The 24,814-nt window shown below is 43.4% G+C and overlaps 1 protein-coding gene across 1 annotated transcript; it reads left to right on the top strand.

Moving 5' to 3' along the window:
- The first annotated feature begins 6,373 nt into the window (after positions 1 to 6,373).
- Positions 6,374 to 23,114, top strand: DHRS7C (dehydrogenase/reductase 7C). Its single transcript, XM_037493880.1, has 7 exons — positions 6,374 to 6,395; positions 6,607 to 6,776; positions 15,240 to 15,352; positions 17,035 to 17,245; positions 18,943 to 19,035; positions 21,659 to 21,814; positions 22,837 to 23,114. The coding sequence occupies exons 2-7, from the start codon at positions 6,623 to 6,625 to the stop codon at positions 23,043 to 23,045; spliced, it is 936 nt and encodes a 311-aa protein (XP_037349777.1). The 5' UTR covers positions 6,374 to 6,395; positions 6,607 to 6,622; the 3' UTR covers positions 23,046 to 23,114.
- Positions 23,115 to 24,814: the final 1,700 nt, after the last annotated feature.

Genomic DNA, 24,814 nt, shown 5'->3' with positions numbered 1-24,814 from the left:
AAATTATTTCTTTATGGTAAGAACCATTCTTTGCATGCCCCAGCATCCAGAACCATGGTTGGTGAACCATGGTTGGTGAATAGAAAACACACACATACATATGCAAAAAATATTAATCTAGATCACACCTTACACAAATGAACTCAACATGGTTTGAAGACATGGATGTAAAACCATAAAATATGTAGCCAAAGAAATAGGCAAAATACTCCATGACTTTAACTTCAGTGATGTCTTTATGGATTATCTCCAACAGCAAGAAAAACAAAAGTGAGTATCAACACAAGGGTCTACATCAAACTGAAAACCTTCTATATAATGAAAGAAACTATCACAAAAGCTAAAAGACACCCTACTGAATCAGAAAAAATATTTGCACATCATACATCTGACAAAGGGCTGATTTCTAAGATCTACAAAGAATTCATACTTTGAATGAATGAAAAGAAAGCAAATAACTGAATCAAAAAATCGACAGAAGATCTAGACACTTTTCTAAGAAGACATACAGATGGCCAACAGGCACATGAAAAAATGTTCATCACTTATCATCAGGAAAATGCAAATCAAAACCACAATGTGGTACCACCTCACACCTTTGAGAATGATCCATAGCAAAATGGCTAGAAACAACAAGCATTGGTGAGGATGTAGAGAAGGAACCCTCATACACTGCTGATGGGAATGCAGACTGGCCCAGCCCCTATGGAAAACAGTAATGGTGACTTCTCAAAATATTAAAAATAGATATACCATGAGACCTGCTCATTCCACTACTCAGAGTATACCAAGAATGAAGAAAAAAACAAACAAAAAATCGAAGGATTGTATGCACTAAGATACAATAGCCAAGTTTTAGAAACAATCTAAGGGCCCAAGAACAGGTAAGTGGATTTGGAAGATACATGTGTATTTATACACACACTGGAATACTACTCAGCTATAACAAAGAAAAAAGATGAACTCTTGCCATTTTCAACAACATAGATGGAAGTAGAGGGGGTTATGCTAAGTGAAGTAAGTCAGAAGGTCAAAGACAAATACTGGATGTTTTCACTTATATGTGAAATATAGAAAAATCAAAGAATGCTCCAGGAAACGCCTGCCAGGAGCTCAGCCCCAGCCTGGTTTTTACAAATCTCTCTGAAATGTATTATTTTGGTGACAAAAATGAAGGAGCTTTGTAAATTTTTTTAAAAATTATGAATCATATCAAGTAGTTTACATTTCTCGGCAAACTAGGAACAATGGCAACAGAATCGAATTGGCAACATCCTTAGATTAAATAGGCAATAATTAGGCCTGCCGTTTGGCCTTCGGTAGTAAGGAAAGTGGTTGTAGTGTTCAGTATGTGTTTGGTCTTGCTTCTTGTATTGCATTTTTCAATAAATTTAAAAAAAATTGAAAAAAAAAAAAAAGTCAGATCAAACCAATACCAAACCTTAGAGAGCTGACTGTAGAATTGAGATTACCAGAAGGAGAGTAGGAAAGGGGGAACAAAATGAAGAGGGGGCACAGTGGACTATGGGTGCCTTGGAATTGGGTGTGGTATGGTAACAGCATCTGAGGAGGTGTGATCCTATGCCTCTGAATCACATACAGTGTTGTAAATCAATGTTGCCTCAATAAAAAAAAAAAGCCCTACTTAATGTAAATGAAAACTGAGAGAAAGTCATTTTAACACTATACCACTTTAGTTTGTTTGATAATCTCCTAGATTTAAGATTAAGAATATATTTAATGTTAATAAACATCCTATTAAATATAATGATGATATATTAATAAACAAGCACTTTCAGGGCCTCCCTGGTGGCGCAGTGGTTGAGCGCTGGGTTGCGAGGCTGCCCGCAGCCTCTGCAGCGCCAGTTTGATCCCCAGCCACTGGCGAGGGTCCCACAAAAACACACACACACACACACACACACAAACAAGCACTTTCAAAATATCCTGGCTTCGCAACATTACACTAATACCAAAACCAAATGATATAGTATATATACACAATGGAATATTATTCAGCAATCAAAAATGATAAACTCATGCCATTCGCAGCAACATGGAGGGAGCTAGAAGGAATTATGCTCAGTGAAATAAGCCAGAAGGAAAAAAAAATATCACATGGTTTCACTTATAGCAGGAATATAGGAAAACAAAATAAGACATCAGTGTAAAAAAAAATAGTAACAGTACAAAACACAACAAAGCAAAATCAGACAGTTATAAACCAGAGACATGCTGCAGGGGAGGAGGAGGGAGAGGGATCAGAGGGAGGGAAGGAGGAGCACAGGGGACTGAGGTGATAGTGCACGGGTGCCTTGGGGAAGGAAACTCTATGGGGACTACACCTGGGGGGGTGGGAGGAAGCAAACATTGTTTAAAAATGAACAATGATGCAAAAAAAAATTAAAAATTTAATTTAAAAAAATATCATGGCTTCGAATTCAGGCAAAATGCTGTTTTTCCTACTTTCCCTCCTCTACAAAAAGGATAGATGGAAGGAAGGCAGGAAGGCAGGAGAGAGAAACATATAAACATGTGAAGGTACTACATGTGGCATATGCATGTGTGTTCTATTCAAGTAGACATTTTTTCTTTAGCATTTTGTGCAAACTGACATAGCTTGTGATTAAGAGCATGGACTTTTGGAGACAGACTGCCTGAATATAAATACCAGCTCCTTCCCTTGACCTTGGACAAGTCACTTATCTCTCTATGCCTCCATTTCTCATCTATACAATAAGAGACAAATCCTACCCATTTTAAGATTTGTAAGGATGAAGCATGTGAGCAATTTCAAGACCTTGGAACAATGCCTGGTACTTAATAAGCACAATGGAAGAATTACCTGCCAGTGTCTGCCATGTGCAAAGTGCTGCATTAGGGCCTATGGGTGTATAAGGAAACAAGACAGAGTCTGAGTCTTTGCCAATGAATTGGGGGAACAATAGTGAAATCTCCGTGAGAGAAATCCAGGATCAAATGCGTGCAAATCCGCCAATCAATTTTAGCCTGGAAGCCACCCATCCTATTTAACCATGCAGTGAATTTTATCAGGTGACTACAACATTCCAGGCACTAGAAGTCAGGAGTCAACCTTCTTCCTTTTCTGGCATTAGTAAAAAGCCTGTTTGGGATTAGCTGTTAGAGGACCAGCCCAGCAGACATGGCAGTTGCCAGGGCGTTGTACTGAATCAAAGACCCATCACCAGAAGCAACCAGCTGAACTTCAGTGATCTTCCCCCAGCTCTGGGGACTCAGAAAGCCAGGGGCCCTTGTCTCATTTTACAAGATGAGTGACAGAATCTGGTAGTGGCTGAAACCTCCCTTGTGCCTAAGCAAGAATAAACAAGGGCAGAGCCCTGGGTGCCTTTTATGGAGAGGAGGGAAAGGGTTAGACTTCTGGTAGGAAGTGACTGAGGGGATTTTTTTCCCTCTGATTCAGACATGGATTTTCAATGCAGAGACTCCAATGTCTGTGGCTCTGAAGCTGGACATGGCTTCTGTTTGGAGCTAAGGAAATGAAGAGACTCCCCAGGAGAAGACAGGTGAGACTTACTCTGATCTGGACTGTGGCTTTCACATCCTCCATGGATGCATTCATCCTGATGAGACTTCATGCTCCATCCCTGGAGGAGACAGTGTCTAACATTGGTTCAGACGTAGGCAAACTTTCAGGTTTCTCTCCTATGTTAGACAAGAAAGTAGACAGGGATTTGGAGCAAGAATCTTTTGTAGACTAAAGAGTGTGATTTTGGTTGGTATATTCTTTGAAAGAAAAGGAAATCCCCACCGCCCTCAATGGGTTGAGTTTTCATTAGTACAACTAAATTTCCCTGGTCACTTCGTCTGAGTTCAAACATCATCCCAAGCCAGACAACCCATAGTCCTATTGTGCCTCTTCCCCATCGCCAGAGCCCGAGGGCAATGTTCAAATTGCCTTTTATTCAACCGAGCTCTGAGGATCTTGTGAGCTGGTGACTTCGGGCATCTTTTAGGTTGGTGAAACCATCATTCAAATGCCAAGGCGCAGAAGACTGTGCTGACATTAAAACATGGGAGGGACAGTCACCCAGTGAAAATGAATCATCGCCAACTTCACCAACAACGTAGATGAATCTCATAATCAAAATGTTCCACAAAACAACTCTGTGAATCTATTTAAATGAAATATCTTTATTTTTTTTTTTTTTTTTTTTTTTTTTAAATTAAATTTTATTTTTATATTCCCCCATACAATTGCAAACGCCCCATTCTGACCCCAATCCTTCCCCTCCCGCCCCCACCCCCAAAAAGTGTCTCTGGTTCATAGTTTTTTGTTGATTTTGATTTTCACTTTCTTATATTCATTTTCCTGGTCCCTTATTTAAGTTTTCTAGATTCCTGCTATGAGTGAGACCATCCGGTATTTTTCTTTTCTTTTTGGCTTATTTCGCTGAGCATGATCCCTTCCAGCGCCATCCATGTTGCTGCAAATTGCATGTGTTTATCTTTTTTGAATGCTGAGTAATATTCCATGGTATATATGTACCACATCTTCTTGATCCAGTCATCTACTTTTGGGCATTTGGGTTGTTTCCAAAGCTTAGCTATTGTAAACAGTGCTGCTATAAACATAGGAGTGCAGGTGCTCTTTGGAATTGATGTTTGAAATATCTTTAAACCAAAGTAACAACTAACAGTTGGCCTCATTTAACATCATTGATAGGTTCTTGGAAACTGCAACTTTAAGCAAAGGATATATAACAAAAGCAGGTCCTAGAAGTATTTTTTTTCAATGTTGCCTAAGATTTCTTTTTTTCTCAACTTTACAATGAATGTTGAAGGAAACATTATTCCTGCTGTATAAAAATTACCTTTTATACCTGCTTTTAAAAGTTAGACAGTCATTTGCCTGAAGGGCTGGAAAGAAGTGTGATGGGGGCATGTTGACGTTGCTGTATCTTGATCTAAAGAAATATGTTCTGTTTATGAAGATTCAGGAAGACTCACATTTAGGACATGTGCCCTATATGCATATTATATAGCAATTAAAAGTATGTTTTTAATGAAATACTACTTAGAGATAAAAATGATAAACTCTTGCCATTTGTGACAATGTGGATGGAAGCAGAGGGGATGATGCTAGGCGAAATAAGTCAGGAAGAGAAAGAAATAGTGGATGGTTTTACTTCTATGTGGAATAGAGAGAAACCATACAAAGGGAGAGTCAAAACAAAACTAATAACAAACCTTAGAAATCGGTCTGTAGAATTAAGGCAACCAGAGAGGGAGCGGAGGGGAGCAGGGAATAGAGGGGACCCCATAGACTATGGTGGAGGACTGTGGGTGCCTTGGTAGTAGGTGTGGTGAGGTGACATACATCTCAACAGGTGTGATCCTATATCTCTGAATTGTATACTGTACTGCAAACCAATGTTACCTCAATTTTTTAAATGTGTTTATTTTAAGTTCCTGATTATTCTTAATTTCCAAGGAAGAAATGCCATTCCCCTAACCCCACCCCCACCTACTGCTCCTTGCCCCACTTTCTGCTCAGCTCAACAATCCTTACTACACAAACTATGAGTCATTATGACTGCACTTCTGGGTTTTGATGGTTTGCATACCTGAGCTAGGTTTTAGCTTTTCATGTCTACTTCTAATCCTACTGAGTTTCTTGGTATAATTAAAATTTTAACATTTGGGGGATAAATTCTTAATCATTAAAGATAGCAGTCATCATATTCTTGTGAGTCAGGGCCTATACTAGCTTGATATTCAGTACCTTATTTTGTCCTTCCAACAGTCCTGAAAGATTAGCACCTTGAGCCCATTTTACAGATAAGGATGCTAAAGCTCACAGGTGGAGTTACTTGACTAATGAGAAACTCCCCAAACTTTCCAAAAGCTCATGGCACACCTCCAAGTGATGCATTCTGCCATAGGTACCATTCTGCTTAACAGCTTTTCTCTGCTTTCATCCCCAGCCAGAAAAAGAAGCCAGATGGTCCACCACCATCCCCATCTGAGCTACCTGGAAGCTGCCTGACACTGTTGTCACAGGAAATGAGAGCAAGGATATCTGTGCTAAAATCCCAGTTCCTGCTCTTTAAAGCTCAGCTCCAAACTGCAGAGGAAACCTCTAATAGCCAGGCAAGCCAAGCAAACTTTAAAAGTCCTGGCAAGAACTTTGAAATCAGACCCCGCCAGCATGTGTCCCTGAATGTCGGAATAGATACTATATTTACCCTGAAAAGCCCTTTAGTGAACTGAGATCTATAAATAGTCATTAGAGCCCAAGCAAGTGGCCTTAACACATGGATTTCCTTCCAAAAATGCAGACCCATTTTAATTAAGTTTGTAATTAGCCTTTGGGAGGGCAGGCCCCCTGGATTCCATTTGTTTTCGGAGACACTGTGAGTAATTTTCTATTCGTTGAATATTTGGGGATTAGCGTGCGCACTGGGAGTTCAGCTCCAAAGCAGCCCTCAGGGCATTTGCACACAGCCCAGCTCCTTGGAGAGGACACTCCAGGCTTGGTGCACAATGAGTGCACCCTGCAACCTTGGGACTCCTGCCCCATTGTCCCTTTTGGGTCTCTTTGCCAAGCCAATTCCTTTTGATTAGTTTCCCCCAGAACAAGATGGGAGTCACAGCAGTGCTCATGCTGCCCCTGCTGCTTTTGGGAATCAGCGGTCTTCTCTTCATCTACCAAGAGGTGTCCAGGCTGTGGTCAAAGTCAGCCGTGCAGAACAAAGTCGTGGTGATCACCGATGCCATCTCGGGACTAGGCAAGGGTAAGCTGGTTTTATTCCACTTGTGCCCACTCTGGCCCTGAGAGACAAGATGTAGCAGGATGGCAGAGGGACAAAGAGTGGGGTCAAGACTGTTCTCACCTAGCATCTGTGACTCACGAGCAAGCGTCTTCTCTTATGGAGGCGGCAGCTTCCTCTATGAGAAATGAGGATTAGAATAGAGAAATTAGAATGTCTGGGGCTGCAAACTCATAGCCCAAGGGGCAAAATTTGCCTGCAGATGTGATTATTTTGCTGCTGGGGTTTCCATAAATTTGGAATGCAAAGCAGAGTACTACTTATGAGCCCAAACTTGGGAGATGGTTCAATTCCTGGCTCCACCACTAACTAGCTGGTGACTTCACTACTCTGCCTTAGATTTCACATCTGAAAATAAGGATATTAGTATTCTCTCTACCTCATAAAGTTGTAGAAGAAAAAATGAATTGATAGATGGGAAGCTCTCAGGCCTACTGAGGGGTTAGTGATGATAATGATTCACAAACTCGGGCAGATAGTGCACACTCTGCTAATAATCCCTGTTGTGTCTTACTTGGCCTGTTTCCCTCCACCATATCACCCTCTGGTCTTGAAGCCACTTATGCTTACAAATCCTGTATTAGATAGTCTCAAAGGACCCTTCCATTGCAGCATCTGTGACATGAGGGGTAGTAAATGTCTTAGTTTTCAACGAGTCTGACTGTCTCTCCTAACAATGGTAGGGCAGCCTCCTATGTTTATAGTTTGGGTGCAGTTTTTGCTTTTGCTTTTATTCTTAATCAACCATAGAATCCACACAGCCAAACATTCAGTAGATCACTCAGCAAACGTCCATGAAGTCCAGTCCATCCTGACTATCAAGACAAGCTCTGATCCTTCTTAAGAGTCCCCTTGGGGGTCTGGGCACCCACTCCCAGGGGCAACCATCACATGAACATTTACAACCTTCTGGCTGGGAATTCTGAGTTTCATTCTCATGGACATCCCAGTGGGAGCCAATCTGCATGCCTTGAAGAGGGGCTCAGTTTCAAGTGGGTGATCAACTTGGTTCACCATGGAAGATTAAAAAAACAAAAAGCAGAAGGCAGATAAACTAGCTTCCCTATTGGAAACAATACCCCAGGAGGAGGCCCTGCATCATTAGACTCAGCATTCAGAAGGAAGGGGACACAAATGCCAACTTCTGCAGGACTGGGCAGGGCACGGATATTCATCAATGAGACCAGTAACAAGATGAGAGGAATTGTTGCCATGGGGATTTGGAAAGGCGACATTTACCTAGAGACACCCAGAGTCAAAATGGCTCAGGGAACCTTATCCTTCAGTAGAACGTACCTATGGAGTGTCGGGCCAGTTGCCAACATGACACCCCTTCATTGTGAAGTCTTCTCTGTCACTTTCATCCTCTTGCATGGTCCCTGAGGAACTGGCCTCTGAGCACTGGGGGCTCCCCTATAACACACCCCATGTGATTCTCAGCAGGTCCACTAGCACAACTCCCCTATGTGGAGCCTGAGTGTTGTGTGTGGGTATTCTGGGCACTCAGCTCCAGAGTTGGCATATAACAAGCACTCAGAAACTGTTGATTTAATAAATGGCTCTATATGATGAGGGAAGGCTTATGTTCGGACAAGCTTATTTTTTTTTTATTAGATTATATTTATTTTTTTTATTAGATAATAAATTTTATTGTTATATTCCCCATACAATTGCAGCCCCCCCATTCTGACCCCAGTCCCTCCCCTCCCGCCCCTGCCCCCCTAAAAGTGTCTCTGGTTCATAGTTTTTTGTTGATTTTGATTTTCACTTTCTTATAGTTATTCATTTTCCTGGTCCCTTATTTAAGTTTTCTAGATTCCTGCTATGAGTGAGACCATCCGGTATTTTTCTTTTTCTTTTTGGCTTATTTCGCTGAGCATGATCCCTTCCAGCGCCATCCATGTTGCTGCAAATTGCATGTGTTTATCTTTTTTGAATGCTGAGTAATATTCCATGGAATATATGTACCACATCTTCTTGATCCAGTCATCTATTTTTGGGCATTTGGGTTGTTTCCAAAGCTTAGCTATTGTAAACAGTGCTGCTATAAACATAGGGGTGCAGGTGTTCTTTGGAATTGATGTTTCTGTGTCCTTTGGGTAAATACCTAGGAGTGGAATTGCTGGATCATATGGAAGCTCTATGTTTAGTAGGTCCAGAAATCTCCACACAGCTTTCCACAGTGGTTGGACCAGTTTGCACTCCCACCAACAGTGCAGAAGAGTTCCTTTTTCTCCACACCCTCGCCAACATTTGTGGTTGCTAGTTTTTTTAATATGTGCCATTCTCACTGGTGTAAGATGGTATCTCATGGTAGTTTTGATTTGCATTTCCCTGATGACAAGTGATGTTGAACATTTTTTCATATGCCTGTTGGCCATTTGCATTTCCTCTTCAGAGAAGTTTCTTTTTAGCTCTTCTGCCCATTTTTTGACTGGATTATTTTCTTTGTTGTTGTTGAGTCTCATCAGCTCTTTGCAGATTTTTGTGATCAGTCCTTTATCATTAGTGTTGGGTGCAAAAATGTTCTCCCAGTTGGTGGGGTTTCTCTTTGTTTTTGTTATTGTCTCTTTTGCTGTGCAGAAGCTCTTTAATTTGATGTAGTCCCAGCTGTTTATCTTCGCCTTCACTATCACTGCTTTGGGTGATGTGTCTGTAAAGATGTCTTTGATGTGCAAATCACGTAGTGTTTCGCCTATATTTCCTTCTATATATTTTATGGTTTCAGGTCTTATGTCTAATTCTTTAATCCATTTTGAGTTGATTTTTGTGTATGGTGTGAGGTAGTGGTCAAGCTTCATTCTTTTGCATGTAGCGACCCAGTTTTCCCAGCACCATTTATTGAACAAACTTTCTTTGCTCCAATGCATAGTCTTTGCTCCTTTGTCAAAGATTAGTTGACCATAAATCTGTGGGTTTATTTCTGGATTTTCTATTCGATTCCATTGGTCTGTATGTCTGTTCTTGTTCCAATACCATGCAGTTTTGATGATTATGGCTTTGTAGTATAGTTTGAAGTCTGGGAGTGTGATGCCTCCATTCCCTTCTTTTTTTTTCAGGAGAGCTTTGGCTATTCGGGGTTTTTTGTGATTCCATATGAATTTCATCAATAATTGTTCTATTTCTTTGAAGAATGCCATTGAAATTTTGATTGGAATAGCATTGAATCTGTATATTGCTTTCGGAAGGATGGCCATTTTAATAATGTTTATTCTTCCAATCCATGAGCAGGGGATATCTCTCCATTTCTTTGTGTCTTCTTCTATTTCTTTTAACAGTGTTTTATAGTTTTCTTTGTATAGGACCTTTACCTCTTTTGTTAGGTTTATTCCCAAATATTTGATTTTTTTTGTTTCAATAACGAAAGGGATGGTTTTTTTGATTTCTTCTTCTTCAGATTTATTGTTTGTGTATAGGAAGGCTACTGACTTTTGCGTGTTGATTTTGTATCCTGCCACTTTACTGAACTGATTGATGAGTTGAATTAGCTTTTCTGTGGAGTTTTTGGGGTTCTCTATGTATAATATCATATCGTCTGCAAATAGTGATAGTTTGACTTCTTCTTTTCCTATTTGGATTCCTTGGATGTCTTTATCTTGTCTTATTGCCCTGGCTAGGACTTCCAGTATTATATTGAAAAGCAGTGGTGAGAGTGGACATCCTTGTCTTGTTCCAGATCTTAATGGAATTGCTTTCAGCTTTTCACCATTGAGAATGATACTGGCTGTTGGCTTGTCATAGATGGCCTTTATGATGTTAAGGTATGTTCCTTGTATCCCAAGAATTTCAAGGGCTTTTATCATGAATGGGTGTTGCACTTTGTCGAAAGCTTTCTCAGCATCTATTGATATTATCATATGGTTTTTATATTTCTTTTTGTTGATGTGTTGGATAACGTTGATTGATTTTCGGATGTTAAACCATCCTTGTGTCCCTGGAATGAATCCTACTTGGTCGTGGTGAATTATCTTATGGATACATTGTTGGATTCTGATAGCTAAAATTTTATTGAGGATTTTTGCATCAGTGTTCATTAGGGAGATTGGCCTGTAGTTTTCCTTTTTTGTGTTGTCCTTGTTCGGTTTTGGTATTAGTGTAATGTTGGCTTCATAGAACGTGTTTGGTATTGTCCCTTCCTTCTCAATTTTTTGGAAGAGTTTGTGAAGGATAGGCACTAATTCGTCTCTGAATGTTTGGTAGAATTCATTTGTAAATCCATCAGGTCCTGGGCTTTTGTTTTTGGGGAGGTTTTTGATTACCATTTCAATTTCGCTAATTGTAATTGGTCTGTTTAGGTGCTCTATTTCTTCTTTATCTAGCTTTGGGTGATTGTAGAGTTGTAGGAATTTGTCCATCTCCTCTAGATTGTTAAAATTGTTTCCATATAACTCTTCATAGTAGTTACTGATTATTCTTTTGATTTCTGCTGTGTCTGTTGTGATTTCTCCTCTTTCATTGATGATCCTGTTTATTTGTGCTTTCTCCCTTTTTTCCTTTGTGAGCCTGGCTAGGGGTTCGGACAAGCTTATTATATACTAATTTTATTGATTTTTAACTGGAGTCCAATATGATCAAAGAACAAACCCTGTATGATTTCGATTATTTTAAATTTGTCAAGGGATGTCTTACAGCATTTTGGTGAATGATCCATGGGTGCTTGAAAAGAATGTGTCTTCTGTTGTGGGGTGGCATGTCCCCACAAATGTCAGTTAAACCCTGTTGGTAGAGGAGGCTATTCAGTTCAACAACCTTGCTGATTGTCTTACCAGGTAGAACTACTGTCCTAGCTCCCACAGAAAGATGGACATTTGTTTCAGTGGCCTTATTTTTTTTTTCAAGTCTCGTCAACTAGAGTCACACATTGTGCAAATCTGGTAACCCCAGAAAATTTATCAAAATGGCAAATGGAGCAAAATGGCATTTTCAGAGAAATATGGTCTAGTCTCTGTCACAGCTGCTGTCAGAGTTCTCTTTTACTGTATGTTATGGGTCCACCCTGGAAAGATATGCAAAGCAGGAAAAAATAAAGTGCAAGTATTTAGCTGTAACTTGAGAAACTGGGCATGTGTGACTGTAAATAAATGCCTAGCTTGGACATGCTGCCAACCACAGCGATTCCAGGGTCAAACTGCTCCATTTCTCAGGTCCAAGGAAAGAAAATAGTGGGGGGCCCCGAATGGATGACACAACAGGCCATGCCCAGCCTATGGCATACCTCTGCTCCCAGGGAACCTGACCGAATGCAGAGAGAGGGCAGCTGCCAGGAGCTAGCTCCACACAGTTCTCTGGGGAAATGAAACAGCCCCTCCCACACCCACTCACCACGCCCAACCCCCAGCAACCCACACAGTTCAGCCAGGTCAGAAATCAGTCACCTGTTAACCACTGTGTCCACAGCAAAGTAACTCTCAGAATGCTAAGCCTGTGTACTTGAACAGCTCCAGAGTGCACAGCCCTGCCTGGGACTCATCACCTCTAGATGCACAGTCATTCTGAACATTCTAAACATTCTTTAAACATTTCTGAAATTGAGCTGACAGTCTTTTAATCAACAGCAGCCTGCAATATTCACAGCCCATCCACTTGCATTTTAATATTCTGAAATCAGGAAGCGTCTTACAGTCAATATCATCTTTGACCTGAGGAAACAGGGAAGTAAGGACTCAATTTGTGTTTGCTGCTTGAAAGAGAAAAAGCCACAGGCCCATGTGCCTGACTCAGGAGAAACACTTTACTGAGCCTCAGTAACAAAGTACTATTAGGTGATGGGAAAGGACTCTCCTGGCTGCCTCTCCTAAGAAGGTCAAGGCCAGAGTTCGGTCTGGCTTCTGGTCATAGACTCCTCACCCTGCCTTATGCCCTGCTTATAAATGTGCCCACCATCACTGACAGAAGGACAGGCCACAGTCTTCCCCACTGCACCCCGATGCACCCCTTGTTCAGCAGTGGGGCCGGCACCCCAATGGGAAGGTCAGCGATTAGGTTCACGTCCTGGGTCCACCACTGACCAGCTGTGGTCTCGGGGTGAATCATTTCATTTCATTGAACCTCACTCCTCTGGTTGTAAAACACCAGCCAGCCTGACTGCCACTTGGAATTTCAGCTGCAAAACGAGAAGGCTAAAGCTTTCTCCCTCCAGATGAAGGTCCTTACGTGATTTCTGTTATTATAAAAGCCACAGATATTAAAAGGGATTTCAAAAGTAAAAACATAGAAAACACACTTAGCACCTCACTGACTTGGGAATACTTCATCTTATTTCCTTTCGGCCTCTTTATGACACTTATTTGTACAAACAGCAGTGAAGTAGCAGGAATCAGGGGGCATAGTGAGACAGCCCACCTTGGTCCCTCAAATTTAGACAGAGGGAAGGTCTTCCTTTGCATCTTGATTTTTTAAAAATCAGCTAGTCTCATGACTTTTCTGATTACTATTAGATTTTACAAAACCCATCAGTCACATTCAGTTCCCAAACAGCATCACCTCAGGAACTGGGATCTCAGTAGAACACTTTAGTAAAGGTGTCCATTTCATGGCGATGAAAGTTCCTTTCCCCCTCCCCTCCTCCCTCCAGCCGGGCAGAGCAAGCTTGCTGCTCTTTCTGACCCCTCAGCGGGTAGAGAAGCAGAAAACAGGGAGAGAAAAAGAACAGGAAAAAAATCTTACCTAACTCTCATAGTTATAAAACCACTTCAAGCCCCACAGCTGGATGTGCTTGGAACTGAGCCTGACTCTTTCTCTTGTGGACACGTGTATAGGTCCCGCAGAGGCACATTCATCTGTACTGTCTGTGAAGTGGGTGCACGCCACCTGCTCAATGGCCCCTCATCCTCAGTTTTCCGGCTGTCTACACCTAGGCCCTCTCTCTTGGAGTCCCACTGTCCTTCTAAGAGATCCTCTTGGGCAGAATTCAAAAGCACTTCCAACCAAATCATGGCCTGCCTCTGGGTCCACTGAGACTGTGTGGTGGGCTTATTGCCATCCCCATGGGCCCTATTCCTCCTGGGTCCCTACCCCTCGGCCTTGCTCTATCAGCACCTTCTGCTTCACTCTTGTTCCTATCTGGCTTAGACTGTAGGGCTCAGCACCTCAATCATTCTCTCTCTAGTACCATTTCCCTGCACCAACTCCCACTTGTCAAAGCCCAGCCAGCTGTCCTCCTTTGCCCATGCACCAGGCTGCTGACCTTGGCAAGAAAAAAACCACACAGCCATCAGATCACATTGCACTCAGAATACCAGCCTCCAGTGGGCACCCAGTGCTGCCCAGTGATCCTTTGGCATCCTAGGTCTGTCAGGGCCCACGACTGCTTGGTGTAAAATGGGACAGGAATAAGCATGTACCTCCTGCAGTAGGTACTGTTGACACCCTTCCCACCCTCGGGGTATCCTTCCAAGAGCCCGGGACCTCGCCACTTCCTCCAGTGCCCAGATGCTATGAGCATTGACTGCCGCGGCTCACAGACTCACTCTCTGCCGTAGATGTTGCTTTGCCCACAAATTACATGCCCTTAGTGCACCCATCCCCAGAGGAAGGCAGTGCAGGGTCACTGGTTAACACAGGAGCACAAAGGGCTGATCCTCTTGCTTCCAGCTGCGACAAGTCTGCAGTTGGGTTTATTCTCCAGAGCCTTCCTTGGATCAGTGAAGGCTAGATTTTGCCTGAAATTACGACCTGTTCATGCCTTTATTCCCTGACAGGTTTTTCTCTGAAATGCATTCCTCAGAAATGCTGGTCACCTAAATCCCTGTCTCAGATTCTGCTTCCAGAGAACCCACCAAAGATATGACTTCATGGCACTACTGAATTATGAGCTAATCTATGTAAATCTCTGCCAACAGTCCCTAGAACAAGAAAACTCTCCAAATATGATAATTTGTGTTATTCTTAAATATAGTATTATTACTACACAAGAATGCTGTGAGTCCATTTGCGAGAAACCTGTGTTGGGTGACTCAGGAATTAGTCCAGAGTAAAATCTACTAGACAGAGGCAGGTTTACTTTTTTAATAAAAAGAACCCTGATAAGATTATCTACCCACAGAGAAAATGTGAAGGGAACTGGTGACATTTGGTCTGAAAAAACATGATGGCTGTTTCCAGAATCTTTAGATTGAGATATATTTAGAGCTAACCGGACAGAGTCATCTCTCTGTCCAGTTTAAGACTGTCCTAATAATCAGAACTACTTAATGCAATGGGACTGTTTCACCCGGTTGGGAACTTCTCTTCACAGGAGGCAACCACACTGAGGCTGGAAAGGGAAAAATCCAGCCCAGGAGGAGGTTGAATGGAATGACCTCTAAAGGACCCCAGGGTCCTAAGGATTTTGAATCTTTTCAATTCTGGAGTTTGTAACAGAAGTGGGTCTCACTATCAGTAATCCATCCACACAGTGTCTCTGCCCTTCTTTTTCCTCCCCCACAGAATGTGCTCGGGTGTTCCACATTGGTGGGGCAAGATTGGTGCTGTGTGGGAAGAACTGGGAGAGACTAGAGAACCTGTATGATTCCTTGACCAGCGTGGCTGACCCCAGCAAGGTAAGCCCTTCCAGCAATCATGCTGGGTAACTCCTGGGCATGCGTGCCCTTCATAAATTGTTAAAGCACCTCCAGTCACCTTCAGAAAAACTACCTTATTTAATGAAGTTTCATTTTCTGACCATAAATATTGATGAAAGAAAAAGGATTTGGAAGTATTTGAAAGCAATTTGGAAATTGCTTTGGGGGGACTGACCTTGCCATAAGCATACTTGTTAGTCATAAAGGGTCAACTCAGTTTGACCGCTCACCATGCCAAAAATGTGGCCTCTAGTCACCAACCCTATTTAAATCAGACTCAAAGATAATCCAGATATGTCATAGGTGTGGGTTGTGATTAGAAATACTTATGGCTGATTTTTCTTTTCTTTTACAATACCTCAAATGATAGTTTCTTAAAAGAAATCAGGGAAATGCAGTCCTCTTACAAGAAATCAGGAAGTAATGTTTATTTCAATGCAACTGCCATATTCAAACCATTTCTGGATATTGTTTAAGGAATTGTCTGTCAAACTCTCTTCAGGAAATCTTTATTGTAAATCTTTAACCTTGATGTTGAGTTGGTTTTGGGAAATCGCCAAAAGTAAGTTTGTGCTAAATCTGGTATTTGAGATGAATTGAACGGGATGACACAGCATCCTCCGCAGTGTGTTTCTTAGGATATTATCAGGTATTGAGGAAAAATGACAGTCTGAGTCAACTTACTTAACTGAGTTAACTCAAACTTGTCTAGTTGGTATCTTTATTGCAAGACTTTTCAGAGTCTTTGATATGCTAATAGTCATCTTGTATCTCAAGAGAATATCCAATAATGTTTCCCAAATGAATTTGATCAGGATGCTCTTTTCAAGAATATATCTCAGAATTAATGTCTGTCAAACACTGGAATTGCTTTAACCACATGGTAACATTGATTGTCCCGTCTGTCCCCCCTCTAATAATCAAGAATCTTGATAGCAGTGAATGTCTGTCAGTGTAAAAAAATAATAACAATACAAAACACAACAAAACAAAAACAGACAATTAGAAACCAGAGACATCCTGCAGGGGAGGAGGCGGGAGAGGGGTCAGAGGGAGGGAGGGAGGAGCACAGGGGACTGAGGTGATGGTGCACGGGTGCCTTGGGGAAGGAAACTCTATGGGGACTACACCTGAGAGGGGGGGAGCAAATACTGTTTAAAAATGAACAATGATGTAAAAAATAAATTTAAAAATAATTAATTTAAAAATAATAACAACAACAACAAACAGTGAATGTCTGGGTAGAACACAGCACCTGGCGCTCCAAAAGTACTGTGTTGTATGATTTTGGTCAAAATGAAATGTGTCTACAAAGTACTGTGCTATGATGGATTCTCTTATGGCTTGTAAGCCAGTTTGAAAAGCAAATACCAAAAAGGAGCTTGGAAATATTTTGTGATGATATCCCCACTAGAATCGCACAGCCTCCACTATGAAGGGTGATTTTCATTTGGATTTGTCATTTCCAGCCCTTTGGCCATCTGAATTTATGTTGTTGTTGCTCTGGTCCCCAAGAGTGGATTATCTTCCCAGAGTCATTTCTGCTTCATTCTCATCATTTATTTTTGTAATCATTCTATAAGCTCTGAATTTCAAAAGGGGTGGTTTTTACAGTGAAAGACCCCAAGGTCTGTGCTTTGATTTTCTCATTGGTTCAACAGACATTCACCCCAAAGCTAGTCCTCTTGGACTTCTCAGATATCAGCTGTGTCCAGGATGTGGCAAAAGAGGTCCTGGATTGTTATGGCTGTGTGGACGTCCTCATCAACAATGCCAGCATAAAGATGAAGGGACCTGCTCATAAGATTTCTCTGGAGCTTGACAAAAAGATCATGGATGCCAATTACTTTGGGCCCATCACATTGACCAAAGGTCTCGTGAGTTTGACTTCCCTGTGGATTTTTGGGCCTTGGGTTGCTGGAAAGTGTTCTATTATGTAGACAGATGATCATCCTATTCTGGTTGGAGCTTCCAGACACGCTCAGAAAAACTACCTTATTTAGTGAAAGCTTTCATTTTCTGACCATAAATATTGATGAAAGAAAAGAGATTTGAAAGTGTCTCACTGGTATATTTCAAGTCCCCTCCTGGTAAAACCCCTCCCTACCCAAACTCTGCCCCTCCATACCCAAACCTTACCCTTTACCCCTCTCTTCCTACTCACATTCATGACTTCCCCCTCCAACCCTATTGTACATCTCTAGACCACTGTCTTCATCCTTTGCTTATAATTGGATATATCAACCTTGTGGTTGATATGTTCTTAAACATAACAATTGGTCAAAGGTAGAGATTCATTCCCCAGAAGGGAAGAAGAAAAAGATGGATTCCCCAAACTACAAGAGTACACTGTCAATGTTTTGCAGAAACAGGGAAGGCAGGAGGATGTCTCCTTTTTAAGGATAGGGTAGTGATTCCTTTGTAGAGATTTCTCACCACCAAATGCCAATCTGAAGCCTGGGAGATTGGGGCTGGTGATGACATGGAGCAGAACTAGATGAAAGTTTCCCTCAAAATGAAAGTTTATCAAAGCAGAACACAAAGAGAAAGAATGTAAGCTTACAGACTAGCCACATTGAGTTGGGTGCCTTGGGGGAGGCTGAGAAAACAGGATCAATTCTATTTTGCAGCCAAATTCTTCATTATAATAGCATTCTGAGTACTAGCCAGATGAAGGGAAAGGTATTTGGGGCAGAAAGATGATTTCCCAGAGCTTCTTCAATGATGCCCCAGAGACAATTGTTTCCTCCAACCCAGTCCCTGTGGATATACCAAGCAGGGCGAGCCAATATCTGACGTGTCATTCAATCAGCCTCTGAGAGTCCTGTTCATTGGCATTAAAGTGAGGAATAGAAAAAGTGGAATGGGAAAGGCCACGGCTGGTTTCTCTTCCTGGGTGGGCTCTAACTTGCAAAGAGACCCTGTCTAGTCGCTAGCTCTGGGTCTCAGTTTACCCACAGCAAGGGCTGCATAGAATTGACCGCTCCGAAAGCCAAGACTCTGGATTTTTGGGTTTTTTGCCTTGTTCCTATTCTACCCATACTATCATTTACTTCCTATTACTCTCTAAATTTCCTCAATTTAAAATTAATTTACTTTAAGAAACCTTTATAATGCCACCATAAAAATCAAAATCCCTTTCCCTCTCAACAATGAAAGAAAATCAGAAAACAAAACAGACTAGTGTTCTCCCAAAACACTTGGGAACACTCAGGACTGAGGTCTACGCTCTCTTTTTAAAAAGCTTCACAGGTGCTAAGGACATATTAGAACAAGGTAAGGTTTCCTTCTGGGGGCACTAGGAGAATTGAAAAGGGACTACTTCTCACATTATTATTTCATGCACATTGTGGGGTCATGTAAAATTGCCCAGCAATTCACCAGGTGAGCTAAGCCCACTGGTAGGAAACACAGAATAAATGATTGCTGGGGGCCCTTCCATCCCCATCCTGCTGTGACCTAATTACTGGGAGGGTTGAGGAACAGATGTGATGGAGGGTTCGGGAGAGGGGTCTGCTGCCTACCTGTCTTCAATTTGTAACTGTGACCCATTGTCCTGTGCTTTCTAGTCCTGCTTCCCAACATGATCTCCCGGAGGACAGGCCAAATTGTGCTAGTGAATAATATCCAAGGGAAGTTTGGAATACCGTTCCGGACAGCCTGTAAGTTGCTAAGACAAAAATGTTATGTGTCTTACAAGATGCTGTGTCTAGGAGTAGGCGTTGGTTACGTGGCGGGGAGATCCAGAGTTCCACTTCATGCCTTCTGCTGGTTTTTCTTTCATCCTTTTGGTTCCTATTGCTGAGCCCTGATGACACATAAGTCACACAGGAGATGCTGAGATTTGAAAGGTAAGATCACACTCTCCCCGAAACTCAAGTCTCACAGGTCAGGACAGCCCTGTGATTGCTCAACACCAGATGAAGCTCATGCTCCTGGCATGGGAGCACAGCCCCAGCTGCAATGCCCCTTCCCCGTAACACTGCCACTTCAAAGGCCAGAAACACTGCCACTGAAAAAGATGGGTGCACATCAGGAAAGGGGAGAGGGATAGAGAGGTCTTTGTCCTTGTCCCTAGCACAAAGCTCCTAAAACCTTTGGAATTTCCTCCCCATGAGAGTAATAAAGGTGTCTTGTTATGCTAATGAGGTGACTTTTGGAAAGCCCCCAGGTCACCCAAGGATGGGGCTGGTGGGGGGAACCAGAGATGTGATTAGAGGGTTATTTTTTTCAGTTCTACCCCCACCTCTGGGGTGGAGGAGAGGAGCTGGAGATTCAGTTCAATCCCAGTGATTTGATCCATCCTGGCTATGTAATGAAGCAGCCATAAAATCCCAGAAGGGTGGGGTTCAGAAAGCTCCAGCTTGGTGAATTTGGGGAGATTTGGGGAGACTGGCAAGCTTGAGTAGGCATGGAATCTCTGCCCCCTCCACCCATATTTTGCCCTATACCTCTTCCATCTTACAGTTTCTGATTTATATCCTTCTTTAAGAAACTAGTGATCTAGTAAGTAGAATGTTCCTCTGAGTTCTGTGAGACATTCTGGCAAATTAACCAAATCCAAGCAGGGCGTTGTAGGCTACAAACCTCTGATCCATAGCTGGTTGGTCAAAAACACAGGTGACAATCTGGACTTGTGACTGACACTTGAAGTAAGAGTTGGGGGAGTCTTGTAGGACCAAGCCCGTAGCCTGGCATCTGAAGCTAATTTCAGGTAGATCATGTCAGAATTATGTGAAATTGTAGGACACCCAGCTGGTTTGGGAAAAAAAAAACACATACACATTGGAATTGGTGTAAAGTTAAGGTGTTAAGTATTTCATTATTTGAAAATTAGGACATTTCAATAAAAATCAGGATTTCCAGCTTCCTAAACAATAGCTGTGGCACCACAGGGCTGAAGCCAAGAGGTGCCAGATCTGGAGACAGAGCTAGTGGCCTCCTATTCACTACCATCCCCCAGAGACTTCTCATCATGCCTCCACAGACGTTTTTTAGTTGGGAGCCCACTGAAAGGACAGTGATCATGTGATAAAGGGTCTCCCGGGCCTAGCACAGGTGCAATCCTCATTGACTATCTTCATTTATAGGTGAGCCTCCAGCACCTCTGTCCTTAACCTGGATGGCATGGGTAGGCTTCCCCACTCTCCCTAGGACATCTGGGCCTGGAGGTGGAGCCCATGACATATCCATCCCCTGCCTCACTCAGCTTCCAAATGATACCTCTGAAATGGGAAGTTGGGGTTCATTGTAATTCAGACATGGCTTTAAATTTCCCAAACTTTAAGTAGTGTCACTCCTTTCTTTTTGGAATTCTTGGAATAATTCTTGTTTACCCAACCTCTGCCTCCTCCATTTGAATTGGGTGATTTGTTGAGTGGATTACTTGGACAGGATCTCCAAAGTAAAGGGGGCCAGGAAGTGACAGGTCAGTGCTCAGGGCTCACCAAGACCACCAGCTGTCCTTGGGACACGGAGCAAATCACTCCAGTATGAGCCTTCCTGGGAAGGACTGGAAACTCAGGCTTGAGGTAGGCATTTTATAGGCCTTTTCTCACATGATCTTCACAACTACTTGGCAAGAGTGATATCACTACCGACTTCCTAAATGGGAAGACCTGTCCCCTGGTGACGGAAAGCCGGTAACACAACCACTAGGGTCAGTAAACAGAGCAGCATCTTCAATTGTCTGACCTGACAATGCAGAAAGGGAGAGCTCGTGTTCCATAGGACCTTTCTTCCCAGGCTTGGGGTGAGGAGAGGGTTTGGAGAGGGGGTTTTGGAGAGGGGGATATTTTGGGTAAGGAGCAAGTTCATTACCTGATTGAACACAGGTCACATGTCTCATAGTGTTAAATCTCCACCTGTGGGGACAATTTTTAGTATTACAATGAAGTAAAGGAGGCCTTTAGGTTATTCCAGTTCCTCTTTCTCCAAGAGCTAAATTGGGCCAATTATCTATGATTTCAGCTGTGTCAGCATTCGCCTTCCTGCAAGAGAACATCACTAGGTATGGATAACACCAATCTTATCCCATTTTAAAGATAAGAAAACCAAGCCTCAGAGAGGTGAAATGGTTTGTCCAAGATCACACAGAGGGGATGTGGCTAAGCTGGATTTGGTCCAGCTCTGCTTCTGTCCACCACGCAGGGCTTTCTGTGAAGTAAAGGGCAGGGCTGGGGGGTCTGCGAGGTCCCTTCCAGCTGAGCTTGGCCTCTTGTCTCCATCGCTCCCCTGGGAAGCAGGGGCCCCTCACACACCTCCTCTGTCTGGTTTCTCCTGCAGATGCTGCCTCCAAGCATGCTGTGCTAGGCTTCTTTGACTGCCTCCGAGCCGAAGTCGAGGAGTATGATGTCGTGGTCAGCACTGTGAGCCCGACTTTCATCCAATCCTACCAAGCTAATCCTGGCCAAGGAAGCTGGGAAGCCTCCATTTGGAAATGTGAGCTTGCAGGAGAGAGCCGAGGGACAGGAGCTGAAGCAGACTCCACGGGGGGGGGGGGGGGTCGGGACAGCCTGGCTTCATTCAGGCTACAGGGTGCTCCTGAAGTGAGCCCATAGGAGGTAGGGGTCCCTGTGCCCAACTAATTGCTAATTTAGGGAATCCTAATCCTTCAGTCCTGAGGCACGAGGTAGAAAGAATCCCAACCCACAACCAGCAGGCCAAGCCCCGCTGGACTCTGTCACTCACGGGCCTTGTGACCTTGGCCAAGTGACTACTTGTCTCTGAGCCGCGGTTTCCCATATGGAATTGCCAGGACAGGGTCTTTAAAAATCTCCCTGCTCCCACTTTTCCTGGGAGGCAGCACAGAGGCTGAGAGTCTGGAGCTGGCTTGCCTGAATTGGAAGCTTGTCTGCACATGGTAAATGATTAAACTCAGGCAATTCCCTTGACCACGGTGCCGCAGTGTCCCCCTTAGAAAGTGAGCGATGACAGTAATACCTCCCCCAGAGAGCCACTGGGAAGATGGAAGGCTCAGCCCAACAGAGGGTTTGGACAGCAACTGGCACATACTGAGGGCACCTGAGTCCTTGTCCTATTCTCCAGTGCCCTGAAGAGGGAGGGCTGCCTCTGCCCAAGGCTCCATCTGCCTCAGGAGAACGAAATAGTTCTGGCAAGTAGTCCCAAGAGGCTCTAGAAAAGCACTGTTTTGCAGCCATTTTAAACAACAACTCCTAATTCATCTGGCACCTTCTTATTTTCTAAGCTCTTTCGCATCCCTTCTACTGCTCACAACCACCTTCTGAAGTTAATCGGGCAGGAAATTGTGCCCACTTTTTAGATGCAGAAACTGAGCCCCAGAGGCATCAAGTGTCTCCCCAGGGCCTCATGGTCAGTGGACAGTCAAGTTGGCCTGGAGTCCCAGCCCCAGCCATGGCATGCTCTACCTGTGGGCACAGAGGGGGTTCTGACTGCTTGTTCCTTCTGAGCCCATAACTTCCACCCTCTCCGGGGCATCTCAGTCTTTTTCAGGAAGCTGACCTATGGGGTGCACCCCATGGAGGTGGCCGAGGAAGTGATGCGCACCGTGAGACGGAAGAAGCAAGAGGTCTTCATGGCCAACCCCATCCCCAAGGCTGCTGTGTACATCCGCACCTTCTTCCCGGAGTTCTTTTTTGCTGTGGTGGCTTGTGGGGTGAAGGATAAGTACAATATCCCAGAAGAGGATTAACTGCAGGAGGCCAAATGGGTTGCCCAGAGATGGGAATAAAGGCTTTCCTGGCAGGGGCTGGGTTTTCATTGAATAAGCACTGTCTCCCACAGGGGGAGCCACCAAACCACTCTCCGACGCTGTCCTCCCACTGTGGGAGACAGTCACTATCCCAGTGAGGAGGACCCAAAGGACAGCCTACCCCACGCAAGGGTGTCCACTGAAATAAAAGTTTCATTGAGAGTTAGCCAAAGAGTTTATTAGATAATCAAAGTGAGGATCTGAACCCAGGGAGCAGTTCAGCAGAATTTGCTCAGTGAGAGCTGTTCCAGCAATCACAAGTCTGAGCTCAATTTGTACACCTTGTTACACAATCACAGATGTGCAGGGACCAGAGGAAGTGAGTCACCGAGGCTGAACTCCTCCCATTTCCTGACCTAAAGAAACGCCACCGCTCTCCATGCACAAAGGAGGGCAAGTCCTGGGATTTCGTCACTTTTCCAATGGCTCAAGGATGCACTGTGGAGAGGCAAAGGCTGGGTGCCTGTCAGTTAAATCTCCTCTGTCTGGCCCCTTGGTCACTAGTGAAGGTTGCAAGGTTGGTTTCCTGCAGGCACCAGACTCTTACATGGCTGCTTCTCAGAACAGAGCCTGTTCGAGCCTGTGCAGATGGCTTTGTTTCTTCCTGCTGAACAGACAGGGAGAGAAGGAGAGTCCCAGAATGTTCCTGTTCACAGGGGCATGTGGGTTTCTTCCACTATCCCAGGACACACTTCCAGAAGCTTCTTAACTCCATAGGGTGACAACTGAGCAGGAAAATAGGAGTCACAGGGAGCTAATTCTCAAATACATGCATGGTCACCATCATCCTTTTAGGAACTGACTCAGAAAATCGCTTCTGTTTTATATTGATGCAAAGCTGACCTGCCCAACTTCCAACCTCCAGCAGCAGCAGCAGGACTTGGCAACCCAGTGGAGGCGCTGCCAAACAGAACTTCCAACAGTGATGGAGATATTCTGTGATGGGCTGTCCAGCATCGCAGCCACTAGCCACATGTGGCTGCTGAGCACTTGAAATGTGGCTCATGCAATGAAATCTGAATTTATTTTCTTTTATCTTGATTTGAGTGTAAATAGTCACATGTGGCCAGCGGCTCCCAGGTTGGCAGCACAGGGAGAATCACCCTCCCCCCAGTTTTAACTATCCCAGGAGGACCCTAGCCACAGCTATTTTTAAACTGATTCTAAGGAATAACAGATCTTGAGAACTTCTGCCCCAGGGTGCCCACCTCATTCCAGGTTTTTTGCACATTCCCAAAGCAAAACTCATGTTAAACCCTGTTATTGGTGGGCATTTCTCTTAGTTGTTCTTGTATAAAACAGTTGATGATTCTTGGAATCTTAGAAAGCACACATTTTCTACACTAATTTTGTAACTAGAGATTCAAACTTTTCCAATAGTTATAGATAAAGGGGGCTCAAATTTCCTCTCAGAACCTAAATCATTTGCAAAATTAACATATATATGTTGTATATACATATTCACACATATAAATCTTATTTTAAAAAACAAAATGCTCAGAATCATATGATTGCCTTGGAACCCTGCCTACCCCAAACTAAGGTGTCAGAACTTAGGGGAATCAGCAAAGCAGCAGGCAGGGCCACCCAGAGTCAGCAAGACAAACTTCTAGCCTGAGAAGTTTTATTACTGTGGGGATGGTGGCTTGTGGGGTGCTAGAGTCAGAACCAATAGAGAGTGGAAGGGGTCTCTGGGTGGAAGAAGGCAG

Source organism: Talpa occidentalis, unplaced genomic scaffold (assembly GCF_014898055.3).
Source record: "Talpa occidentalis isolate TD23 unplaced genomic scaffold, MPIMG_talOcc4v2.1 talOcc4.7, whole genome shotgun sequence".
NCBI lineage: Eukaryota > Metazoa > Chordata > Mammalia > Eulipotyphla > Talpidae > Talpa > Talpa occidentalis.
Note: the sequence above shows the minus strand (reverse complement) of the source record. Positions and strands in the feature narration are given on the sequence as shown.